Source organism: Ceratotherium simum, chromosome 2 (assembly GCF_057802395.1).
Source record: "Ceratotherium simum simum isolate JZ-2026a chromosome 2, ASM5780239v1, whole genome shotgun sequence".
In the NCBI taxonomy this organism is placed as follows: Eukaryota; Metazoa; Chordata; class Mammalia; order Perissodactyla; family Rhinocerotidae; genus Ceratotherium; species Ceratotherium simum.
The window spans coordinates 15,705,705-15,729,429 of record NC_141901.1 but is presented as its reverse complement, the minus strand read 5'-3'; the positions used below and the strand labels follow the sequence as shown (position 1 = coordinate 15,729,429).

The window sequence follows — 23,725 nt, the reverse complement described above, 5'->3', positions numbered from 1 at the left end:
TTATCTCTGTTAAATTTCATCTTGTTAGATTCCACTGATCTAGCCTGTCAGTATTTGATACCTATTTCTCTCATCTGATATTCTTACCATGTTTCTCAACTTCAAATGGATTTCTAAAATTTTAGCTTCAGAATTCTAAATTTCCAGCTAGTTTTCAGGGAGCTGCTATAGGCCAGACTTGGCTATATTGTAAAACAATGTAACTTTGAAAAATTCAGGGTGTTTTATTTTTCCATTATAAAGGTAGTACCTCTCATCATAGAAATCTTAGAATATATAGAGACATAAAAAGAAGAAAAAAACTACGTGGACTTATACCTATTATTTACATTGTAGTAGATTTTTAAAAATGTTTTCAATATACCATGGGGGATTTTGTTTCTTTGCTTGCTTTACCTAGTTGAGCTCTTACTATAAAAACATTTTTTATTCCTCCATATTACCCTAATAATATTGGGATGATTTTCTAAGTTATAAATACTTTATGACCATCATTTTAAATTGCTGCATAATAATCAACTCAACTTATGTATTGTTAACTTTTCCTATGTTGTTGGATATTAAATTGTTTCCAATTTTTTGTTATTCTAGATAGTACTGAAATGAACTCTTGTTTCATAAAGCTTTTAAAAATATTTGAAGTATTTTTTAAAATAGATTCCAGAAGTGCTAATCCAGAGGCAATGAACTATTTCTAAGTGTTATACTAATTTATGCTCCTACCAACAACAAATCAAAGTGCCTATTTCATAGCACCCTCTGTGGATGGGGAGCTGTTCTGTGGACCTTGCAGACTCTGAAAATTTTCATTGTGAAAGTGAAGAGTGAATGAGTATGAACGGAAAGAATAATTTCTTGGATTTCTCCATTGTATGTCTGATTATTTATTGTAAACAGGATTTAGAATAGAGTGGATTGAGGTGGATTGAGTTTTTACTGTATAGTATTATAGAGCAGAAATGCAGGAAGCAAAACACCCTTCAGAAGAGAAAGCAGTTTTGCTCTGTTATCCTATGTACATAACTGAATGCTAGACCGTTTTAGTAAGTTAATTATTAAAAATATATAGACTAAGCATCTCAAAATATGCTTACTTGAAAAAGTACAGCAATCAGTCGAGGAGAAGTAGAGATAAGTGTGTAGTCCTGAAGAGTAAGATTAGTCACTCTCGGAATGTGATGTGTCAAATTTTGAGATTATGGTTAATAGGAATTACATAATCATGCTGTACGTGAGACTGTAACTTAGGCTACCTATTGTCTTTAACCTGCAAAAATTAAAATTTTAACACATTTCTCCTTGTATTTGTGTTGCTCCTTTTTCAGTAACCTAGTATAGTTAAGAAGACATGGATTTTTTTTTGTTCTTGTGAGGAGGATCAGCCCTGAGCTAACATCTGTTGCCAATCCTCCTCTTTTTGCTGAGGAAGATGGGCCCTGGGCTAACAGCCATCCCCATCTTCCCTCTACTTTATATGGGACACCGCCACAGCATGGCTTGACAAGCAGTGTGTTGGTGCGCGCCCAGGATCCGGGCCTGCGCACCTCGGGCCGCCGCAGCGGAGCGCGCTCACTTAACCGCTATGCCACCAGGCCAGCCCCGAGAAAACATGGATTTTGATGTCAGAAAGGGCCGAGGACCTTGGGCAAGTTATATATAATCTCTGAGTAAAAAGTAATTTTACTCAGCTTGAAAATGGGAATAAAAATGTTTATGTAACAGGTTGTGAGGATTAAAAGAAATGAGGTTCATAAAATTTCTGGCACACAATAGGTATTCAACCAGTTTGTTCCTTTTTCTTTCCTTACTGTAATAAACTCTCAACTATCTAGCACCTTTTGGAAAGTTAAACATTCTAGATTTGTGTTGGTTTCAAATAGCTGAACAGTTACATTCTGCTTTTTATTTTTTAACTGTTTTTCTGTAAAATATTTTTTCCTAAAACATATTCTGTACTTCATTGCTTCCTTCTTCAGTCATTTTACTATACCACAGGTATTTATAGATGGTGTGAAGCATAGGGCTAAAGCTTCTCCTTCTCTCTTGAGATTGCTAAAATCTACTGGCTGGCATGCAGCCCAGCCCTTTTTATGGCTGGCTTTTCTCTGTGGTCTAAAATGTCCGCAACTTGCCCCTTCTGTCACAGCTTCTAATTTCTGCTGGCTGCTACTACTGCTGCCCCCATTTTTTCTTCTAATTACCATTAGGCTCTGCTGCCCTCTTACCATTTCTGCTCTCTACTCCTTGCTTTCCTTCACTTTTCGCTTTCCATGTCTCTTCTGCCTCCTGTTGCATCTCATATGTCATAGGCAAGGACTGGCCTCGCATTGCTTTCTCAAACCAGCTGGAAGAATCCTTCTGTACAGTGAGCCAGCTAGGCACAATATGTTCAATGTGGTCCTTATCAGCGCTTTTCCCCCGTACTTTGGGCCCTATTCCAAGCACTTGAGAATGCCAAAAATCAAGTGCCTGAATTAGTGAGGTATAGCTATATTTGGTTTTCCTGCAAGTAGTTTATTTTTCTTTAGTCTTATTTAACTTATTTCATGTAAAGTTTTGTGCTAGATACAACGGATAAAGGAAAATAGGGCTCTATCAAGTTAAACTATGCCATGGTTCTTACCTTCAAAAGAGCAGGAGAACACAGACGTGTTCATAAATAACACAAGGTAAAGCATGAAGGGGGATGAGAGAAAGTTTTAAGTAAGGATTGTGAAGGCTCAAGGTTCTACTTAAAGCTATAATGAAGAGTGGCTGCTTTGAACCCAATCTCAGAGTGATGAATGATAGTTGAGAGTCCTGCAAGAGTCAGAACAGAGGAGCAGGCCCGATGGAGGGGGCTCCATGCTTCTTTGCCACTTTAAAAGGAAGGATAAAGAATCACAGGGTGATCATGGGTGCGTTTTTCCTTTTCTTACTTGAGAATCTGGATCTTTAAATTTCCTGTATTATTTTATCATGTTCCTTATGTATTTTTATTATTTATTTGGCAACAGAAAGGATATGGAGTTATGGTGTAGGAGTTGCATGTTTCTATGCTTTTGTAGTTTGAATTTTAAGCATGGTTGAATTCTTCTACATTTTAACTTTATTATGTGATTTTGTTTATTTTTAATTCAATTGAGTATTTTAATTTTACCCTAATGCATAATCCCTTACAAAGATTTCAAATGTATGACCAATTTTTATGTAGTGGAATTGTTTTGCTGCTGTTTATAACAACTCTATATTTATTAAATTTGAACATTTCTTTTAAGCTAAAACAGAAAGGAAAAGCATAAATAACCATGACAAACAACCCTCTTCTAGTGTCGTCATTTGAAATGAAGCAACCAAAAAATTTAATCAACTTAAATTTAGAAAAATTAGCTGATATAAGTTGTAAACCAGATGAGTAAAAGCTTTCACTTACTCATTCTTGACATTCAATTCCATTTATTCTTTGTAATATATTTTAAAACAGAATGTTTGTAAAGACTATAGTTTGGGTTCCTATATCCTATTTTGAGGTTACCAAGAAAAGATGTTTGGGGGCCAGCCCCGTGGCTTAGCAGTTAAGTGCGCACGCTCTGCTGCTGGCGGCCCGGGTTCGGATCCGGGCGCGCACAGACGCACCGCTTCTCCCGCCATGCTGAGGCCGTGTCCCACACACAGCAACTAGAAGGATGTGCAGCTATGACATACAACTATCTACTGGGGCTTTGGGGAGAAAGAGGGGGAAGAAAGGAGGAGGATGGGCAACAAATGTTAGCTCAGAGCCGGTCTTCCTCAGCAAAAAGAGGAGGATTAGCACGGATGTTAGCTCAGGGCTGATCTTCCTCACACACACACACACACACAAAAAATGTTTGGAGTCATATTCTTGCTTTAATACAAATTCCGCTTTAACACACAGAGGGATAATAGAGGTAAAGATTTTGCAAATGCAAGATGATGTGTTTTGTTAAAGCATCGTAATCATAATATTAAGAGTATTGTAATAGAGTAGTTGATTTAAAATAACTATTAATAGTGATTAAAAACGAACAGGCTTTATGTTAGTGAATCATAAAGAGTTCATTGGTTGAACATTTCTTGAGTGCTTATTATGTACTAGGCATACAAAAGGTAATAAAAGAAGAAGAATTTACATTTGGGTCCCTAAAGACTACAATTTGATTAGAGAGTAATTTAAAATAGTCGTCCTTTCTCTGTTTCACCCAAATACCTATTCTTTAGACACATCAAGGTACTTAGACGTGTGAACAATTCAGAATTGAGGAAAATTCTTGATGTCTTTTTAAAGCCTGCTCCTTTTCTCTAGTGCTCTTGGAAGACAGAAAAGATAATGGGATTAGAAGACAACCTGGTTGTCCTCTTGTCTTTCTATTCCCCACTTGCAAATCAATTTTGTGATTGGAGTCATGGTTCTTATGTTCCTGTCCCTGCTCTAATTGATTTCTGGGTGGACATGCTCTAAGTTGAGAGATGAAAAATCTCAATATTTCACATTAAACACATGAACACTTCAACCCACAGCATCTGAACTCCAAAGCCCCAAATTAGACATGGTGATCTGAGGAAGATGGCAAACAAGAAACAGAGGGTGGGGTGGGAGGTAACCCTATCATGCTTGTAATTGTAAAGAGCCATTTATAAGTAAGCATGATTTTAATTGGTTTGATCAATTTTTATTGGAAATAGCTAAGTAGTAATTATAATCTCTGAAAAATGTTTGTAAACATATAGATAGTATTCACAGAGAATACAAGTAAATACTATTTCTTATTACAAAAGTAATATCAATATATTTTAAAAATTTTTACAAAATGCAAATAGTATAAAGAAAAATATTTCAGTCATCCATGATCTTAGCCTCGAGATAATCTCTGTTACCACTTCTGATACTTTCCTTATTTTTTTTACAGGTAGATAACACATTTTAAAAACAAAAATGAGATCATACTATACATAGTTTTATAATCTACTTTATTTACTTATCATGAATATCTTCTCATATCCATAGATATTCTTCTTTAATGTAATTTCTAATGGCTGCCTAGTATTCTGTCATATAAGTATATCATATTGTAGCCATTCTACTGTTAAGATGTTTGTTCTCTTTTGCAATTTATAAGCTAGATTGTAAACTCCATGAAAGCAAAGACTATAACTGATTTATTTATCATTATGTCCCTGGTATGTAGTAGACTTTCAGAAAATAGGTATTTAAATTAATTCTCCTACTCTTCCATGTCTGTACCTATACAGCTAAACATGACAGTAGAAAAATACACAGCTGTGCTCACTTCAGGTTTATAATCACTAATCTCAAGTGGGCCCTCAGTGCTGCTGAACAATCACACTACATTTTCGGAGAAAGTATGAAAGAGCTGTCTAACAGAGTGGAAGAGTTGATCCTTGGATCTCTTCTTTTCTCTGTACCCAATCCTTTGGTGATCTCGTCCAGTCTCTGGGCTTTAAACATATGCTCACAAATCTCAAATTTATATCTTCAGCTGATACCTGTCTCCTGAACTTCAGACCCATATATCTGACTGCCTACTTGACATCTCTCTTAGCATGTCTGATAGACATCCCAAATTTAGTGTATCCAAAACCAGACTCCTGATCTTACCCACAAAACCTGCTTCTCCCCATGTCTTTTCCATCTTAGTTAATGGCAATTACATCCTTGTTGCTCAGGCCAAATTCTTGGTGGAATCCTTAATTTCTTTCTTTTTCTTACATTAATATGCAATGTATCAGCAAATCCTATTCCTTCTACCTTCATACTATGTCCAGAATCTATGACTTCTCGCTAGCACTTTGGCACAAGCCCCCATCATTTCTTATCTGGATGGTTGAAATAAGCTTCCTCCTACCTGGTCTTCCTGCTACCCTTCAGTCTGTTCTCAACCTAGCAGCCAGAGTGATCCTCTTAACCCATAGATAAAATCAAGTTACTACTCTTCTCAAAACCCTCCGGTGACCTCCCATTGAATTCAAAATAAAGCCCAAATCCTTACAATGGCCTACAAGGCCCTTTGCTGTCTGGCCTTCTATTACCTCTCACACCTCGTCCCCTATTACTGATCTAACTTGTTCACTCTGCTCCAGCCACACACTGGCCCCTCTTTAAATGCTAGGCACATAACCATTTCAGGGCCTTTCTACTTGCTCGTCTTGCTCCCTCTGTAGCTTTCTCCCCAGATAGTCATACACCTTGTTCCCTCACCACCATCAGGTTTTTCACTACCAGTAATCTTTTCAGTAAGGCCTACGCTGACTACCTTATTTTAAATTGAAATCATTCTACCCTGCCTCCAGAGTTCTCTATCCTTTCCTGCTTTATTTTTCTCTATAGCAATTATCATCATCTAACATATTATGGATTTCACTTAGTTTATTTCCTATATCCCCTTCCTTCAAAACTAGGGTAGAGATTTTTGTCTGTTTTTATTTACTGCACTTAGAACAGTGCCTGGCACATAGTAGGTACTCAGTAAATATCTGTTAATGAATTAATGTAAGCAGTGAATATCCTTGGCAGATAAATATTTGTACAAATCCATGATTCATTTATTCTTTCACTCAGTAAAATATTTGAGTGTTTACTGTGTGCCAGACACTATGCTAGGTGCTATGAGTGTAATAGTCAAAAGTCAGACATGGTTCCTGCCCTTATGGAGCTCATCATCAAATGAAGATGACAGATAAATACATTTTTAAACTACATTTGTAATAAATGCTATGAAAGAAACAACCAGGGCATTGAACTGAGGAATAACAATAGGAGGCAACCTCTTTGAAGCAAGTAGTCAAGGAAGACTTTCTCTACAGAGAAGACTGGCTGGGACTTGAAGGATGAGGAAGGAGCCAGCCATGCGGAGCACAGAAAGAACATTTTATGAGATCACATTAGAAAGTTAGGCAGGGTTAGATTATGCAGGGTTTCCTAGGCCCAGTGGTTCTCAAAGTATGGAATGGGAATCCTTGGGAGTCCTTGTGATCTTTTCAGGGGATCCATAAAATCATTACTGTTTTCATAATAATATTAAGACATTATTTGCCGTTTTTACACTTATTCTTTCATAAGCATGCAGTGGCATTTTCCAGAGGCTGCATGACATGGTATCACAACAGATGGAATGCAGAACTAAATATGAATATCCAGTTATTTTCTATTTAGCCAGACATTAAAGAGATTTGCAAAAATGTGAAATAATGCTCTTCTTCTTCTTATGTTTTCTTTTCTTTTGAAAAATATATTTTCATTTAAAAAATTACCTGTAGTAACATATAATGGTTTTTAAATTTTTCAACTTTAATTTCTAATATGGTAAATATTGATAGATTTAAACCACATAAGCAAAAGCTCTGTGAGCTCCTCAGTAATTTTGAAGACTTACTGTAAAATGGCCCTGAGACCAAAAAATTTAAAAACTGTTTTCCTAGGTCATGGTGAGAGTTTTGGACTTTAAGAGCAGTGGGAAACCATTGAAGGGTGTTAAACCAAGGTAGTGATATGATCTAATTTAATTTTTGAAAAGGTCGCTCTACCTGCTGTCTGAAGAATGGACTGAAGTGGGCCGGCAGTGGGAGGGGGAGAGGGACAAATATGAAGTCACTGTATTAGTCCAGGAAAGGCATGATGGAGGTTTGTACTGAGGTGGTGTATTAGATAGTTAGCAGGGGTTCTAAGCCAAGATAGACCCCACATCCACCAGTACGGATCTCTTCTCCTTGCTCCTGAGCTATGTCTCCTGGAGAGAAGATAGCTCCTAGACGGCGGGGCAAGCTGTCACATGAACTCCTGCAAGGACTCCAGTCTCACGCTGCCCTGATGGCAGGTTCTGAATGGTTTCTGTCTGAAGTCCTTCTGAATAAACTGACGCCAGGTGTATTCAGTGGTAGCCTTAGGAGTCTAAATGATTATATGAACCTAAGAAGACCACCTTGTGGGCACAGCACATACATTATCCATTCTTTAGTTTCAACTGCTCACTTATACTGTGCCTGTTTTATTCCAGTCCCCTTCTCTCAGCAATTTTAGTAACATGTTGAAGTCAATGCAGTCACCTTAGCTTCAGTTCCCAAAGCAAACTTGTTCTGGAGACCATTTGTGTAGATGTGAATTTGCTCAGTTGCCTTAAAAGGGATGAGTAATCAATAAGTGCTGCCTTTGATTATTTTCCTTTTAGTCATTTTCTTGTCATGTTCCACTGTTTTGTGGAGGATTAGACAAGTGTCCAGAGACAGAAAGAGAGCAAGTGAAACAGTGACATCCTACTTAGCCAGAAGCTTGTTACCCAGCATTCTCAAGTCTCTAGAAAGTGATTTTCAAACTCTGCACTTTGGGGGCCCCTTCTGGTGATGCTGCTGGCAACTGGTGGAGAGGCAAGGATGCCAAGTGTTCAAGGGCTCAAGGTTGCTCCCCTTCTCAGCCGAAGCAGTGCCGCTTTTATATTTGTCTCAATTACTTGTCACTCCAGATTCCATTTGCACAGAAGCTTCCGTAGTGTAAGAAATATACATATATTGAAGGTTACTTATCGGGAATATAGTTCAAAACCCAGATAAGATAAAATACACTGATCTGTGATAAAGCTTACCACAGACCATGTTGTGAGACCATCACTCAAAGACTATTTCCTAATTTTAGACACAACTTAAGGAACTTACTTGTCTGATTACCAGCTCTCAGCAGAAGTAGCGAATGTCAGGAGTTTAGGCACACTGACAGTAATAAAGGATATTTGATAATCCTATAACGAAGAAAAGCTGTGAAAAAAAAGGCTAAAATAAACTCAACAAAAAGCAAAAGTAGTCCGGGGCTGTTTAGTGAAGGCCAAATAGCTTTATATACCTTGATGAAGACCCTGTGAAGGCATCATTTATATTATAGCATGTACAATATATGATGTTTTTGCTCACTCATATTCCCAGACTTTTACTTGGTGCCAGACATAGAGGGAAATCATCAGTTTATGATGTTAACTCTGAATCATCAAGAAAAGGTTAAATCGTCTTCCATGTTCTCCATGTAGAATGATAAGGAGAGGTAAGATACTTGGGAAGGTTTATATGGGTGATGTGTTTAATGTTTGTGTGCTCAAAGGGCAATGTTGCCATTCTTTGAAAAAGCTGCTGACAGGTTTTTCACTCTCTAAAGATACCAATTAAGTGAGATGTTACTATATCTACCTTTTTTTTCTTTTCAAGAAGGAAAGGAATATGCCTGTAACCTTCAGCTGAAGGCTTAACTCAGGTGTCTAGAAAAATTCTTAGAAGAATAATCATAACATACATTTGCAAACATCCAAATTGTCAGATTAGTTTAATCATATTCTATTATAAAGTTACAGATCTTATAGATAAAGAGAGGCAATACATTCCAAGCTTAGAAATAATATTAAAAGTTATTCAAAATTATATTAACTGATAATTTTTATCACTACTTTTAATTCCTCACAACCAATTTTCTTGAGTGCCTCCTATATCATATATTCACTTCAAGTACTATTTTTAAAATAAAATTTATATTTTAAATACCAAATTACTGGGTAAGAATAAAATCTCTCATTAGCCACATGGGAAAATCCATCCCCCTGTGCAGCTCTGTTATTACTCTTTAATGGTTTGTGCTGCCTTACTACTGTATCTGCAGAACTAATATTGGTAGAGATGGTAGATCAACTCTGATTTGAATAATAGTATCAATATCTCTATGGTCACAAAAAAGAAATTGAGTAACACTCAGGAGAATTCTGTGCTCATAGAGAACATCTAGGAAGCATGTTATTTCCATGACTGCAAAATATGTATGTATCTTGACTTGGAATTATGGCTCTTGATTCAGTTTAATAAAATGCATTTAGCAGTAGAAAAAGAAAGCAGGACTTGGCTACAGAGTTCTGTGCACGAGAAACAGCGGTGTTATCAGTGGCTTAATGTTAAAGGGATAAAATAAACAATGTTTCCTATGTATCAGTTCTGAGCAAAATATTTAATTATTCATCAGTACTTCATTTTGTAGAATAAAAAAGTATACTTGTAATGTTTGATAGGGTACTCAGTCTGGAGATAGAAGAAAAACAAGTCCTTAAAGAAAATAATTACTAATAAAATGGAGACATAAAAATAAAGGATTAGTGCAGAATACATGTGGGGAGAGAAATAATCTGTATAAATTCAAGAGAGATCAACTTGTTCTGTGCACATATCGAAGAAAAAAGAATCTAGAAGTCAAACTGACGATAGTAGTGATTTTGCACTTAGTTAACTGTAAACCAAGTCTCCTGTTCATGATTTTTTAGGCCCTCATTGGATGATTACGTCTGGCATTATACTCTGCACTGTACAAAATGTGTGGGGACTTTTTTTTTTAGAAGTTAAGGTAAAAGAAAAAAGGTAGGTCAAGGGATTAAAGAATAAACTGATGAGGAAAGATTAATATATTCATTTGCTCATTTCATGAACATTTATTGAGCACACACTATATGCAAGACAGTGTGATAGGCGTTCAGTGAAAGATATAGTACTTGCCTACAAGAAGTTTACAGTCTTAGTAGAAGAGACAGGTAAGTACATATAGTGTATGCTCTGCCACAGTAGTTGAAAAGAGGGGCACCTAAATCCCATCTGAGGAGTTGGGGAGGTTTCCTGAAGAAGAGGAACTGAGTCTTAAAGGTTGACAGGGTTTCCTTTTCCTATAAGATTCCAGACTAAATAATCTGAAAATTCTTCCACCACACAACACCCAGAAATGCAGAATAAAATATAACAAGCATCTCTTTAAATGCATAACAGAGTTTACATAAAGGCAAGGTAACTCTCCAAGGGCCAAAACAAACACAGCTAAGAAACAAAGTAGTAAGCCTTAAAGTTTTAAAAAACCCAAAGCTTTAAAAAGAAAGTGATGTGTCGTCGCTGGGCTGCACTGAAAGGATTTGTCCATCTCAATTCCCATGGGGTGGAGATCTCAAAGAACGTCAACCATCATCAGGGAAAAAGTATACTAAAAAAATCTGCCCATCAACACAGAGTTGACATGGAGAGTTTGTCTTGGCCTGTGCTCCAAGCCCAGGAGTGGGAGGTAGAGTGGGAGAGATGTTTGCTTTTTTTAAATTTACACTGCTTACATGTTCAAAAATCTCCAAGCTAAGAAATTAATATAAGGATCTCAGACTGAATATCTCTGCGATGCCTGGCAGAAATAAAAGCAAAATCTTTCTGACGGGACAGATCTTCAATCCAGGGAACACAGCACAGAACTTTTCACAGATAAAGGCCCACTTAAAATGAATTTACAGTCCAAGATTATAAAGCACACAGGAAGCAATCAACAATAAGCAAATCTCAAGCGGCACAACAGACATCATGTGTAGCATCACCCTGCCTCCTCTCAGTGAACTCAAAATATAGGGACTATAAAATAAGACTGTTTAAAATGCTCAAATATATAAAAGATGAATCTGAAAATATTTTCTTAAGACACTATCTTTGAAAGGTTGGAGGATAGTTTTCAAGAAGAGTGAAGAGCGTTTATAGCTATGGGAGTCCAACAGGTATTCTTTTTTATTTTGTGAGGAAGATCAGCCCTGTGCTAACATCCATGCCAATCCTGCTCTTTTTGCTGAGGAAGACCGGCCCTGAGCTAACATCTATTGCCAATCCTCTTCCTTTTTTTCCTTTTTTCTCCCCAAAGCCCCAGTAGGTAGTTGTATGTCATAGTTGCACATCCTTCTGGTTGCTGTATGTGGGACCCCACCTCAGCATGGCCTGACAGGCGGGGCATCGGTGCGCGCCCGGGATCTGAACCTGGGCCACCAGTAGCGGAGCGCGCGCACTTAACCGCTAAGCCATGGGGCCAGCCTCGCAATAGGTATTCTAATTGGGAATTTGCAGTCACAAAATTGGGAGGAGAAGGAGTTGGAAAGATGACCAAGGCTCAGGTCATAAATTGCCTTGTGTTCTGTATTAGTGAGAACTCTTGTTTGTAAGTGACAGGAAGATCACATTTGGGGAGTATTTTGTTGTTTTTGCCTAACCTAACTGAGAAAGGCAAGGCTAGAGTTGGAATGACAAGAACCAGAGACTCTCATTCTCTCTTCGTTTCTCCCTGCTGCTTTTTTCTTTGAATACTTCATTCTCTCCTGCTGCAGAGAGGTTTTCTCCAAGAAGTGAGGAATGTTGCCACTTACAATTTTTGGCTCACACCTTTTAGTTTTTCTTTTCTTTTTTTTTTTAAATTGTGGTAAAATATACATAACATAAAATTAACCGTTTTTAAGTGTGTAGTTCAGTGGCGTTAAGTATATCCACGTTGTTGTGCAAACATCACCACTGTCCATCTCCAGAACTTCATCACCATCCCAGACTGAAATTCTGTACCCATTAAACAGTAACTCCCCATTCCTCCCTCCCCGGCCCCTAGTAACCACTATTCTGTTTTCTCTCTCTATGAATTTGACTACTGTAAGTACTTCATAAAAGTGGAATAATGTCCTTTTGTCCTTTTGTGTCTGTCTTATTTCACTATACCATTTTCTATTGATCAGAGAGGAAAGGGCCTTCTCTGTACACACATTTCCCTCCCCTAGCTCCATTTTTTAAAATCCTGAGAGAAAACTCTTAATTGGCTTGGCTTGAGTGACATGCTTACTTTCAGACCAGGAGGGCGATGGGTGCTCATTTGCTCAGCTTGGGTTATATGGCTATCCTAGAATCTCCCCCAGATCTCTGTGTAAACATACTTTCTCATAGAGTCCTTCCTTGTCCTCTCTATCTAAAATAGCACCCCACATCACTCTAGACTCTTATTCTGCTTTTTTTTTCAGAGCACTTATCACTGCCTGTTAAATATATTTATTTGCTTATTACTTCCCCTACCACTAAAATGTAAGATTTATAACATCTGGGACCTTCTCTGTCTTGCTCACTTCTGTGTTCCCAGTGCCTACAACAGTGAATGGGACATAATAGGAGCTCAATAAATATTTTTAATTAGTTAATTGGAAATAGGGCTAGAGACATTCATTTAGTATTCACTGGTAGAGTGATTAAAAGAAATTAAGTATGCTTCCACTTCCCTAGTGAAGATAAGCAATTAGAAATCGAAAGAAACTGAACTTTGAGTATGTTATGAACACAGTGATTAAACAAGAAAGTTATGCACAAATAGCAAGAGAACTACACCTTCTAAAGATGCATAATTGTAGAAAATAGAACCTTGCATGATGGATGCATAAGTAGAGTCCTGAAATGGCAATAGATTAAGCCCTTTCTGCAATTGCTTTCTATTGCTGGACATTGAAACTATAAATGTGAATGTATAAACCCATGAGGTGTGTGTATACGTGCACACACATATCTACACACATACATATACTTTTACTGATTAACATTGGAAACTGGCAAAGTAGGTAAGAGTCTAAAGCCATAATGGCCAGTACAGTTCTTTCAAAATTGCCCTTGGCTATGGCCAGGCACATCAAAATACTCTGGAGCACAACTTCCCATTGCTGCGCTGCCCTACATAAGCATCACTTGGATCCTGTTTACTCTAGCTGCCTGAGCTCTCTTCTCCTACCTGTCCTTAACCTTAAGGGCAGGGCAAGGCAAGGGGGGGAGCAGGGAGCAAGGTAGGGACTGTATCGAAAAAGACCAGAAAGAAGTTGGCAAAACTGGTCTCTTCCTGACTTCTTGGTGCTGTTTTCCATCTTTTACTCCACTTAGAGTTCATTATTCTTATGATGCTTAATGGACATCCCAAACTTAGCCACTGTTGCCCCTCAGCCAAGTCTACCCTACTCTCAGGGTCCTTTTAAATTACTTCTTTCATATCTCCGCCCACCCACCCACCCACACCTCACCTCCAAATCCAATGAGAACTCCCATGTCCTGGTAGGAGAACAATTTAATTAAACTATATTGCTTCAAGATTGTCTCCCCACCCCCACCAGCTGTCACCCCTACCAAGCTTCTCCCTTACTATCTATATGAATCAGAAAATAAGTTCCCATTGGCAGCTTTTTAGTTTTTTTCTAAGGAGATTAAATAGAACCATAGCCAAAGAGTTCTGAGAGCCAATCGCCACATTCAGCTTTTAGGAAGTGGGAAAGGTAGATATGGTGTGCCCAAGAATAGTTGATTTGTCATAATACCACCCTCTCCCGGTTATTCACAATAATAGTTAAGCATTTATTCTTGATTACCAGGGCCATAATAATGGCCGTGCATATTACTAAGTGCATATCAAATTAATTACTAAATTCTATTTTTCACCTGTACTTAAGAAGTAGCAGTGCTAAAAAGTACTCATGTGCTGTAATTAGTATATATAGCTAGAATATCTTGATTTTTGAAAGAATAAAAAAATTAACTGAACTGTTGGAGTTTCCTGAGTTATCTATGGGAACATTTGATTTTCTTAACTTCTGGGACTTTATGTGCTTTGAAATCACATTTCTTTATGATATTTGATCTGATTAGGAAACCTAGTATTATGAACATGGAATTTGTGAATCTTTGAAAACGGATTTAAAGAGCTACTAACTCTTACTATAAATCACAGACTTCTTACATAGATTTGAGGATAAGCTTAGAAAAACATTATAATACTAGCCAAGGTAAATGATGTACAGTGTCAATTTTTCTGCCACTAATTTGGTAATCAAACTGCTATATTTTAATGGGTTCCCTTTGGTTTAGTATTTGCAGATCTGGTTATCCTGTCACTCTACTGTAGCTGCTGCAATGCACAAGTTACCATTCAACATTCTCCTCTTCTCCAAGATAGAGAGCTCGGGCAAAAGTTACTGTGAGGCTCCAAGAACTGACTTCTTTTCCTGTATCTGATAAACCTATGGAACTTTGGTATATCAGATATATTTGCTATAGCTTATGTACTTTCATACTTTTGCAATAACTTAAAACTTATAAAATGTATTATTTGTTTCTTTTATAGGACAATGAAGGTCAAACAGCTCTGCATTATGGTAAGATGTTTCTAAACTTTTAGTAATCATATTTGAAACTTTTCTCTATTTGTTTATCTCAACTTCGTCTAACCCTATGTAGTGCTTAGAAAAATGCCTGGCCAATAGCAGAGATACAGTAACTTTTTGCTTAAAAAACAGATTAATAACCTCTAAAGCTGGAGATATATTAAAATTCTTATGGGCACATTCATACTAGATTGAGTATTTCTATACTATCAACAGAAATGGAGGCTCCTCCAACCCCTCTTTGAAAATTTATTATTTCATTCTTGGTACTGTCAGTGACAACTAAGATGCCAATCATTGTCACTGTAGGAGCTAGAATCTTCTCCCAAAAGAAATACTTTCTTGATATAATTGAAGTGAAAAAAATAGATTTTGTTTTTTAACTCTTTTTCCCAACTAGCTGATTAGCCTATTTAAGTAATGTTCACTTAAGTAATCTATAAAACAGAGGAGGATAATCTGTAAGGTGGAAATAATATGGCTCTTAAAGAGCTACTGGGTAATTTCAGTGAGATATAAGATATTGAAGTATTTGTAAACTGTAAGGTATTAGTAAAAGTATTCTTTTATTCTAGTTGGGTGTGAATATATTGAATAAAAGACAGCCATCAACATTTAAACCAGATTAGGGATCAGCCACCTTCAGACTTTTTGGGAGGGAATTCATTAGGCTGTTTTGCTGGTTTTGGCAATTGTAGACCACCATTTAGCAATAAGTGGCCCAGGTGCCCCCGGGCACTTTTGTCCACTGCTTAGCATTTGGTTGGTCAGGACCCTCACTGACTATTGGGAGTCTAGGTAGGAGTGTAAACTATTGGGCTAACTATTATGCTAACTATATTTATCAGCCTGATAATGAATAGTGAAATGTCACCAAACGCGCATGCCCCAACTCATTTATGAGTTTAGCTAGCTATAACCTGAGTACCAAAACCAGCAGGAAAAGGAAAATTGTGAGTCAGTCTCATTTATAAACATATATGTAAAAATCATACATAAAATATTAGCAAATGAAATCCATCGTATTTTAAAAAGAAAGATATGATCGAGTTGAATTTATCCCAGGAATTTAAAGATGATTTAACATTTTAAAAATTTATTAATATAATTTGCCACATTAGCAAATTAGTTGAAAAACCATATGGTCAAATTAAATGCAGAAAAAGCATTTAAGGAAATTCAACACTCATTCTAAGAAGCAGTATAGAAAACTGATTAAGACTCGGGCTCTTAAACCAGACTTCTGGATTCAAATTCTGATTCTACTACTGAATGTGGACAGATTATTTTACTTCATTACACCTGTTTACTCATGGTGAAATAGGGGTAATGACCTCAGAGATTTGTTATGAGCATATAATGAGTTAATCCATGTGAAGTTCTTAGAACAATGTCTGACACCTGGTATGTACTGAATAAATGTTAGCTAATAATATTTTTTATGATAAAAGCTCTTAATGAACTACAAATGGAAGGAAACTTCTGTGGCCTGATTAAGTTATATATCAAAAACCTAGTGTGAACATTATTATTAAAGGTGGATTATTTGAAGCATTTCCTTTAAAATCAGGAACAAGAAAAGGATGCCTACCATAACTATTACTCTTTAATATTGTATTGGAATTCTAGACTACACAGAAAGAAAAGCAAAAGAAATAAAAGGTACATGGGATAGATAAAAAGAAAGAAAATCATCATTAATCTCAAACAATGTAAGTTGCTACATAGAAATCCAAGAGACTCCACAGTCAAGTTATTAAAACTAATAATATAGTTTAGCAAGGATGCTGAATACAAGATCAATTTTTTAAAATTACTTTTTTTTTTTGGTGAGAAAGATTCACTCTGAGCTAACATCTGTTGCCAATCTTCCCTCGTTTTTTTTGCTTGAGGAAGATTAGTCATGAGCTAACACCTGTGCCAGTCTTCCTCTATTCTGTATGTGGGTCGCTGGCACAGCATGGCTTGACGAGTGGTGTAGGTCTGCGCCTGGGATCTGAATCTGCGAACCTGGGCCGCCAAAGCAGAGCACATCAGACTTAACTGCTACGCCAACGGGCCGGCCCTAAAATTGCATTCTTAAACATTGGCATAAAAAAATAGAAAACAAAAAATTTTAAAGATACCACTTAGAACAGCAACAAAATCCTAGAACTCTACCTAACAAAAGATATGCAAAACCGTCATAGAAAAAATTACATTACTTTTTTTAAAGACTTTTTTTTTAAAGATCTAAATGAGAAATAATCCATGTTAATGAATAGGAAGACTCAGTACTGTAAAGATGGGTTCTCCTCAGGCTAAACTACAAATTCAGAGAATTTTCATAAGAATCTCAGCAAGTTAACAAGCTTGTCCTAAAGTTTGCATGGGACAACAAAGAGCCAAGAATATCTAAGGCACCTGGAAGAAAAATAAGGAAGAGAGACTTGCTCTTCCAAATATCAAGATGTTATTTTAAAGCTATAATAATGAAGGCAGAGATTGAAGGCAGAGATTGACTTCTGCTGTGACAGTGTGAGAAGCTCCACTGACCTGCCCCCCTGTGAAACTAAAGAAAATTATTTTTTAAAATACAACCATTTAAAGCTTCTAGAAGTGGTCCTAAGGAAAAACAGCAAATGAAGAGACATTTCTTCAGAAAATCTGTGAAAATTTGGTGAGAAGGTAAGAGTCTGTGGTATTTGAAACAGGATCACTCCCTCCCAGCTCAGCAGGGCAGAGTCTCTAGTCCAGAATACAGTAGCCGAGAACACAGGACGCTCTTCTCCCAGCTCCCCATCAAAGGGCTTTCTTCCTGGGAGGAGTAGGACTTCAGCATTTCTCATCTTGCCTTCAGCTGTCTGTTGCTGGGGCTAAGTCCTGGGGAAGTGCAGTCAAGAGATGGGGGCTCCCTTATTCTGCCCAGCCTGCTGGGGTGAAATGGAGGCTCTACCTTGGATGTGGTGCGCTGAGAATACTGAGGCCCTGATCACCATTGCCCTGGCTGTGAGGTGATGGTTCCATTCCAGGAGATGCAAGCCAAGGGGCCCTCAGGCTGCTGCCCCCACCATCACCACCAAGCACTCAGCTCCTAGAACATGGGGGTATTACTCAGAGAGAAGTTTGCTGTTGTCCGCACTCCCAGCTCCAGAGCTCTGGCTCAGACACTTTCCCTGCGGAAGAAGCAGGCCGTAAAACAGATAGCTCTTAATCTTTTCCCGAAGGAACCAACTTCATTTGCAACAGAGCCTGGAGAAGTTCAAGGCTAAGGGTACTCTCAAGAATAGTAGGGAGAATGGGAGAATAAGATAGCTAGGAGGAGGCTTCCTGGGTCAGAACAAGTATCAAACACTGTTGACCTTCAGAGAAACCACAATTTGATTAGATTAGTTGATAGAGCAATTTATGCCCCAATTGAATGTTTTTCTTTGAGCACTTTGAATATATTATCCCATTGTCTTCTGAGCTTGAATATCTATTTATAGATACAGAAAGAAATCTATATCTCTAATATATATCTAGCAAAGCTATCTTTCAAAAATGAAGATGGGATAAAAGTTTTCCCAGATAAACAAAATCTGAGAGAATTCACTGCTAGCAGACCCACCTTACAAGAAATACTAAAGAAAGATATTCAGATTGAAAGCAAATGACCCTATATGGTAATTCAAAGCCACATGAAAAAACAAAGAGCACTCGTAAAGATAATTATGTATTTATAAAAGACAGTATAAGTGCATGCTTTTTCTCCTTTCTTAACTGATTTAAAAAGCAATGTGTAAAATAATATGTATATAATGTATTTTTGGGCCTATAACATACAGAAGTATAGTATATTTGCCAATAACAGCCCAAAGGAGGTGGATGAGAGCAAAGTTACAATGGGCTAAGGAAATGACTACAGATGTTAAAGTAACTGTAACAATGTATTATTGGATTTGTAACATTAATAGATACAACATATATAACAATACTACCACCAAAAGAGGGAAAAATAGAATAGAGCTATATGGGAGTAATGTTTCTATATATCACTGGAATTAAGCTAGTATAAATCGGAAGCTGATTCTGATAAGATGCATATGGTAAACCCTAGAGCAATCACTAAAGAAAAACTTAAAATAGACAATTCAAAAATAATAGTTGGAGACTTCGGTACCCCACTTTCAGTTATGAATGGAACAACTAAACAGAAGATGAACAAGGAAATAGAAGACTTGAACAGCACTATAAACCAACTAGACCCAACAGACATCTATAACACACTCCATCCAGTGACAACAAAATATACATTCTTCTCAAGTACTCACAAAGCATTCTTCAGGATAGATGATATGCAGGCCATAAAACAGCCTCAATAAATTTAACAGGATAGAAATAATAAAAAGCATATTCTCCAACCACAATGGAAGGAAATTGGATAACAAGAGCAGGAAAAAATTTGAAAACTCACAAATATGAGAAAACTAGACAACACACTCTTAAATAACCAATGAGTCAAGGAATAAAGCAAAAGAGAAATCAGAAAATACTTTGAGATAAATGAAAATGAAGACAAAACATACCAGAACTTCTGAAGTGCAGCTAAAGCAATGCTTACAGGGAAATTTATAGCTGTGTAAATGCCTATGTTAAGAAAGAGGCAAGATCTCAAATTAATAACCTAATTTTCTGCCTTAAGACACTGGAAGAGAATAGCAAATTAAGCCTAAAGAGGGAAATAATAAAGATTAGAGTAGAAACAAATGAAATAAACAATAGAGAAAATCAACAAAACCAAAAATTAGTTCTTTGAGGCAGAAGAACCATCTGGTCAACCCACAGAATTGTGAAAAATAATGCATTGTTGTATTTAAGCCATGAGATTTTGGGTGGTTTGTTACACAACAATAGATAACCAAAACAACTCATCCTACACGTAAGTGAGTTTCAGGTAAATTGAATACGTAAATAGGGAAAAGCAAAATTTTAAACTTGTAGACGAATATATAGAGTAAGGAGTGATTTCTTAACACACAAAAGTACAGATCATAATTTAAATTATGATAACTACATAAAAATTTTAAACTTCTGTAAAACAAAAGATAGTATAAGCAAAATAAAAATACAAGACAAAGATTGGGAGAAGATAGTTAAAATGCAAATAATCTACATAAAATCATTATTCAGAAGATATCAAGAACATCTACCCAGTCAGTAAGAAAGACAACCAAATAGAAAAATAGACCCCAGAAAACAGATAATCCAGAAGAGCCAAATAGCCAGTAAACAACAAGAAAATGTGCTCAACTTCACTAATAACTGTCAGGAACTATGAATAGCCTGAAATTATACCCTACTTACAAGCTAACAGGTTAGCCTGACACAGTTTCATGGATGCTGGCAAACAACACAAAACTCCTGGATCAGAGACAAAAGACTATTATTCACAGCACAGTAAGCAGCATGAGCTTCATGTTTGTGTCCTTTCCCCTTGAGTCCCAGAGGAGCTATGCAGAGAAGCCCAGGTAGATCTCGCACACATAGTATGTGATAGCTTAGGAATCCTAAACCAAGGGAACTCCAGTCTTTTATAATGAGTCGCAAGCAAACCTGCCCAACCTTTGCCCTGGAGAACATATTATCTTTATCAAACTGGACAGTAAACAAACCTGCCCTCTATTCTGGAAGGAAATACTACCTCTTGTCCAAGGCTGTTCACCATACAAACATCCTCGAAAAGATAGTTCAGAACAAAAGCTGTCATTCCCTCTGCTCACAAGAGGTGCAGAAACATGAGAATCCCTTGGAAATTGTCTCCCAACAATAATCAAGGAATGCAAATTAAAACATTTAGATATAATTTCACACTGGTCAGATTGGCAACATGTAAACATCTAAAAATATTAGTATTAGGATGTGTGGAGCAACTCTCATACATTGCTGATGAGAGTGTCACCTGTTGCAACCACTTTGGAGATCAGTTTGGCAAGATCTAGTGAAGTTGAAGGTACACATACCTACAACCCAACAATTCCACTTCTAGGTATACCCTAGAAATATTCCTGAACGTGCATATAGTGAGACATGATTAAGAGCATTTATTGCAGCATTATTTGTAATAGCCAAAAATTTGTTTTATTAGCCTTTATATTCCTCTGTATGCCATACTTAAAATACTTGTTAATTAAAATTACATATATGCACACACACATATACATGCATACATATTTTCTGTTACCAAATGCTCCTGAAAGATGGACCATTAAAAATGTGCATATAGGGCCGGCCCCATGGCTTAGCGGTTAGGTGTGCATGCTCCGCTGCTGGCGGCCCGGGTTCGGATCCCGGGCGCGTACCGACGCACCGCTTGTCCGGCCATGCCGTGGTGGCATCCCACATACAGCAACTAGAAGGATGTGCAGCTATGTCATACAACTGTCTACTGGGGCTTTGGGGGAAAAAAAAAAGGAGGAGGATTGGCAATAGATGTTAGCTCAGAGCCGGTCTTCCTCAGCAGAAAGAGGAGGATTAGCATAGATGTTAGCTCAGGGCTGATCCTCCTCAAAAAAAAAAAAGTGCATATATGATATAGTATACAGATAAAGTAACCTCTAGGCTCCTTTTCCTTTCTATAAACACCTCTCTAATGTAGTTACTGTTTTCCCCGTTTTATAAATGAGGAGACCAAAACTCAAAGAAGTTAATAAACTTACCTAAAGGAGCCAGAAATTCGAACCCATGTCTCGGGGCCGGCCCAGTGGCGCAAGCAGTTAAGTGCGCACGCTCCGCTGCGGAGGCCCGGGGTTCGCGGGTTCGGATCCCAGGCACGCACCAACGCACCGCTTGTCAAGCCATGCTATGGTGGCGTCCCATATACAGTAGAGGAAGATGGGCACACATGTTAGCCCAGGGCCAGTCTTCCTCAGCTAAAAAAGAGGAGGATTGGCAGATGTTAGCTCAGGGCCGATCTTCCTCACAAAAAAAATTAAAATTAAAATTAAAAAAACCCATGTCTCTAGATTTACTAGGAAAGGAGAGGAAAACAAATGCCTTCCCATGCCTTCTTCCACAGCACTCCCATCTCTCACTCCTCAAATGTTTATATGATAGTTCTGTCACAAAGCTTCTCTAACATCACTAAGAGTGGGTTATTCTAAATCCTAATTTTTGCCCCAGAAAATAAAACGTTTCTCAGCCACCGCCACAACTGCGATGGCAGTCTGGGACAACCAGACATAAGTCAAACAACCACAGATAATCAGCAAGGACAAGGAAGAAACTCTTCACAGTGATTGTGAGGCCTTCAGTGCAGAGTTCACGGCTACTTCTTTTTTCTGATGCCTGGTTTCAAGAAGCAAACTTTCTTTTATTCCGAAATGTTTGTCATAAAGTCCAGAGTTCACTGCTCAGCTTAGAAAGACAGCCTCTTCCAGTGCATCCACATGCTGTGCTAAATCAGTTCTTATTTCCTTCCCCTCGTTCCTTCTTTAATCCACTCATTCAAACATTTCTTAGTGCCTTCTCTGTAGCATGTTGTGTTTTCCTTTCATTTTTCCATCCAGAAAATGTAGAAGCAGCTAAATTAGACTGAATGTGCCCTTGAGAATGTAGATGAGTCACTGTCATCCCTGGTTAGCCATTAGGAGTGAATGCCTTTATGCATGTGGGAATATGTCCGCTTAAGTTTGACGTATGTAAAATGCATTTCTAGATAGCAACAAGGTTGGGATTTTTCAAAAGGTCTTTCTGACTGGCTTCAAAATAAGCTATATTTTCTTTATGTACTAATATGGAAAAATCTCTAAGATACATTCTTAAATAAAAGGATTAAGGTGTAGAACAGTGTGCTGCTATGAATATATCTGTACATATCTCTCTACATATTTGCTAGTAAATGCATAAGGTATCTTGGGAAGGATACCCCAAAAGCTAATGTTGGTTGCGTAAGGGAAGAGGAACTATGGGGCTAAAATACAGGCATAGGATAAAAATTTTTTCCTGGAAACCCTTTAATAACTTCTATATTTGGAACCATATGCATGTATTACCTGTTTGATAAAATTAAATTTATTTTAAATCTAAATATTGTAGGGTCTATTGGTACTGTGAATATGACTTAGGTTCTTAATTATACTTCATTCAACAAATATTTATTGAGCACCTGCTATTTGCTGCATAGAATATACCAAACATCCTTTTTAAGGTAAAGTATGTCCCCAGACTTTGCGTGTCCTTCACCTCTCACCCAATAAACAAGGACTTGATAACCGTAGTGGTAAGTGTGTGAGCTAACACTGTATCTAATCTGGGAAAACTAGCTTGGGAAAGCTTGGGTATCAATGCCAGCAAACCCTGGAAATGATGCTTTTTGAGCCAGAAGTAATGAGGAGTTGGAACTGAGACCTTGCGGGCAAGCTAGGACCTTCAAAGGGTTATACTCTCAGTAAAAAAAAAAGAAAAAATCAAATTAGATCAGAAAAAGTTGGCCTGCTAATATAAGTAAGGAAGACAAAGAAGCTTATCTGCCACAAATCAGAATCTGGGTGGGAAAAAAAGCCCCACCTCGTGCAAGTTTGGGGTTTAAATTTATACTCTCTAATTGTTTCAGAAATCCTCAAGTCAAGAATTTAACATAATAAGTATACTGGTCTGGTTACCTCTGAGGGACCTGGCAGAAGCAAATACTAAACTTCTCTTGAGGGACACATCCTCAACTAAGGCAGCACAAAATTCCTACAGAAAGAAACCCTGCTAAAAATGAACTCACAGTC

General features: G+C 37.4%; 1 protein-coding gene across 5 annotated transcripts in view; it reads left to right on the top strand.

Annotated features, from left to right (window-relative positions):
• Nucleotides 1-23,725, top strand: part of ACBD6 (acyl-CoA binding domain containing 6) — a 198,786-nt gene that overhangs the window by 156,168 nt on the left and 18,893 nt on the right. For 3 of the 5 annotated variants that reach the window (XM_004424973.3, XM_087438659.1, XM_087438642.1), the window contains one exon: nucleotides 14,951-14,981. In XM_004424973.3, the coding sequence (XP_004425030.1) occupies nucleotides 14,951-14,981 (31 nt within the window). Of the gene's footprint in view, nucleotides 1-14,694; nucleotides 14,857-14,950; nucleotides 14,982-23,725 lie in introns of those variants that run through there. The other 2 variants (XM_087438666.1, XM_087438655.1) reach the window with 2 other exon arrangements.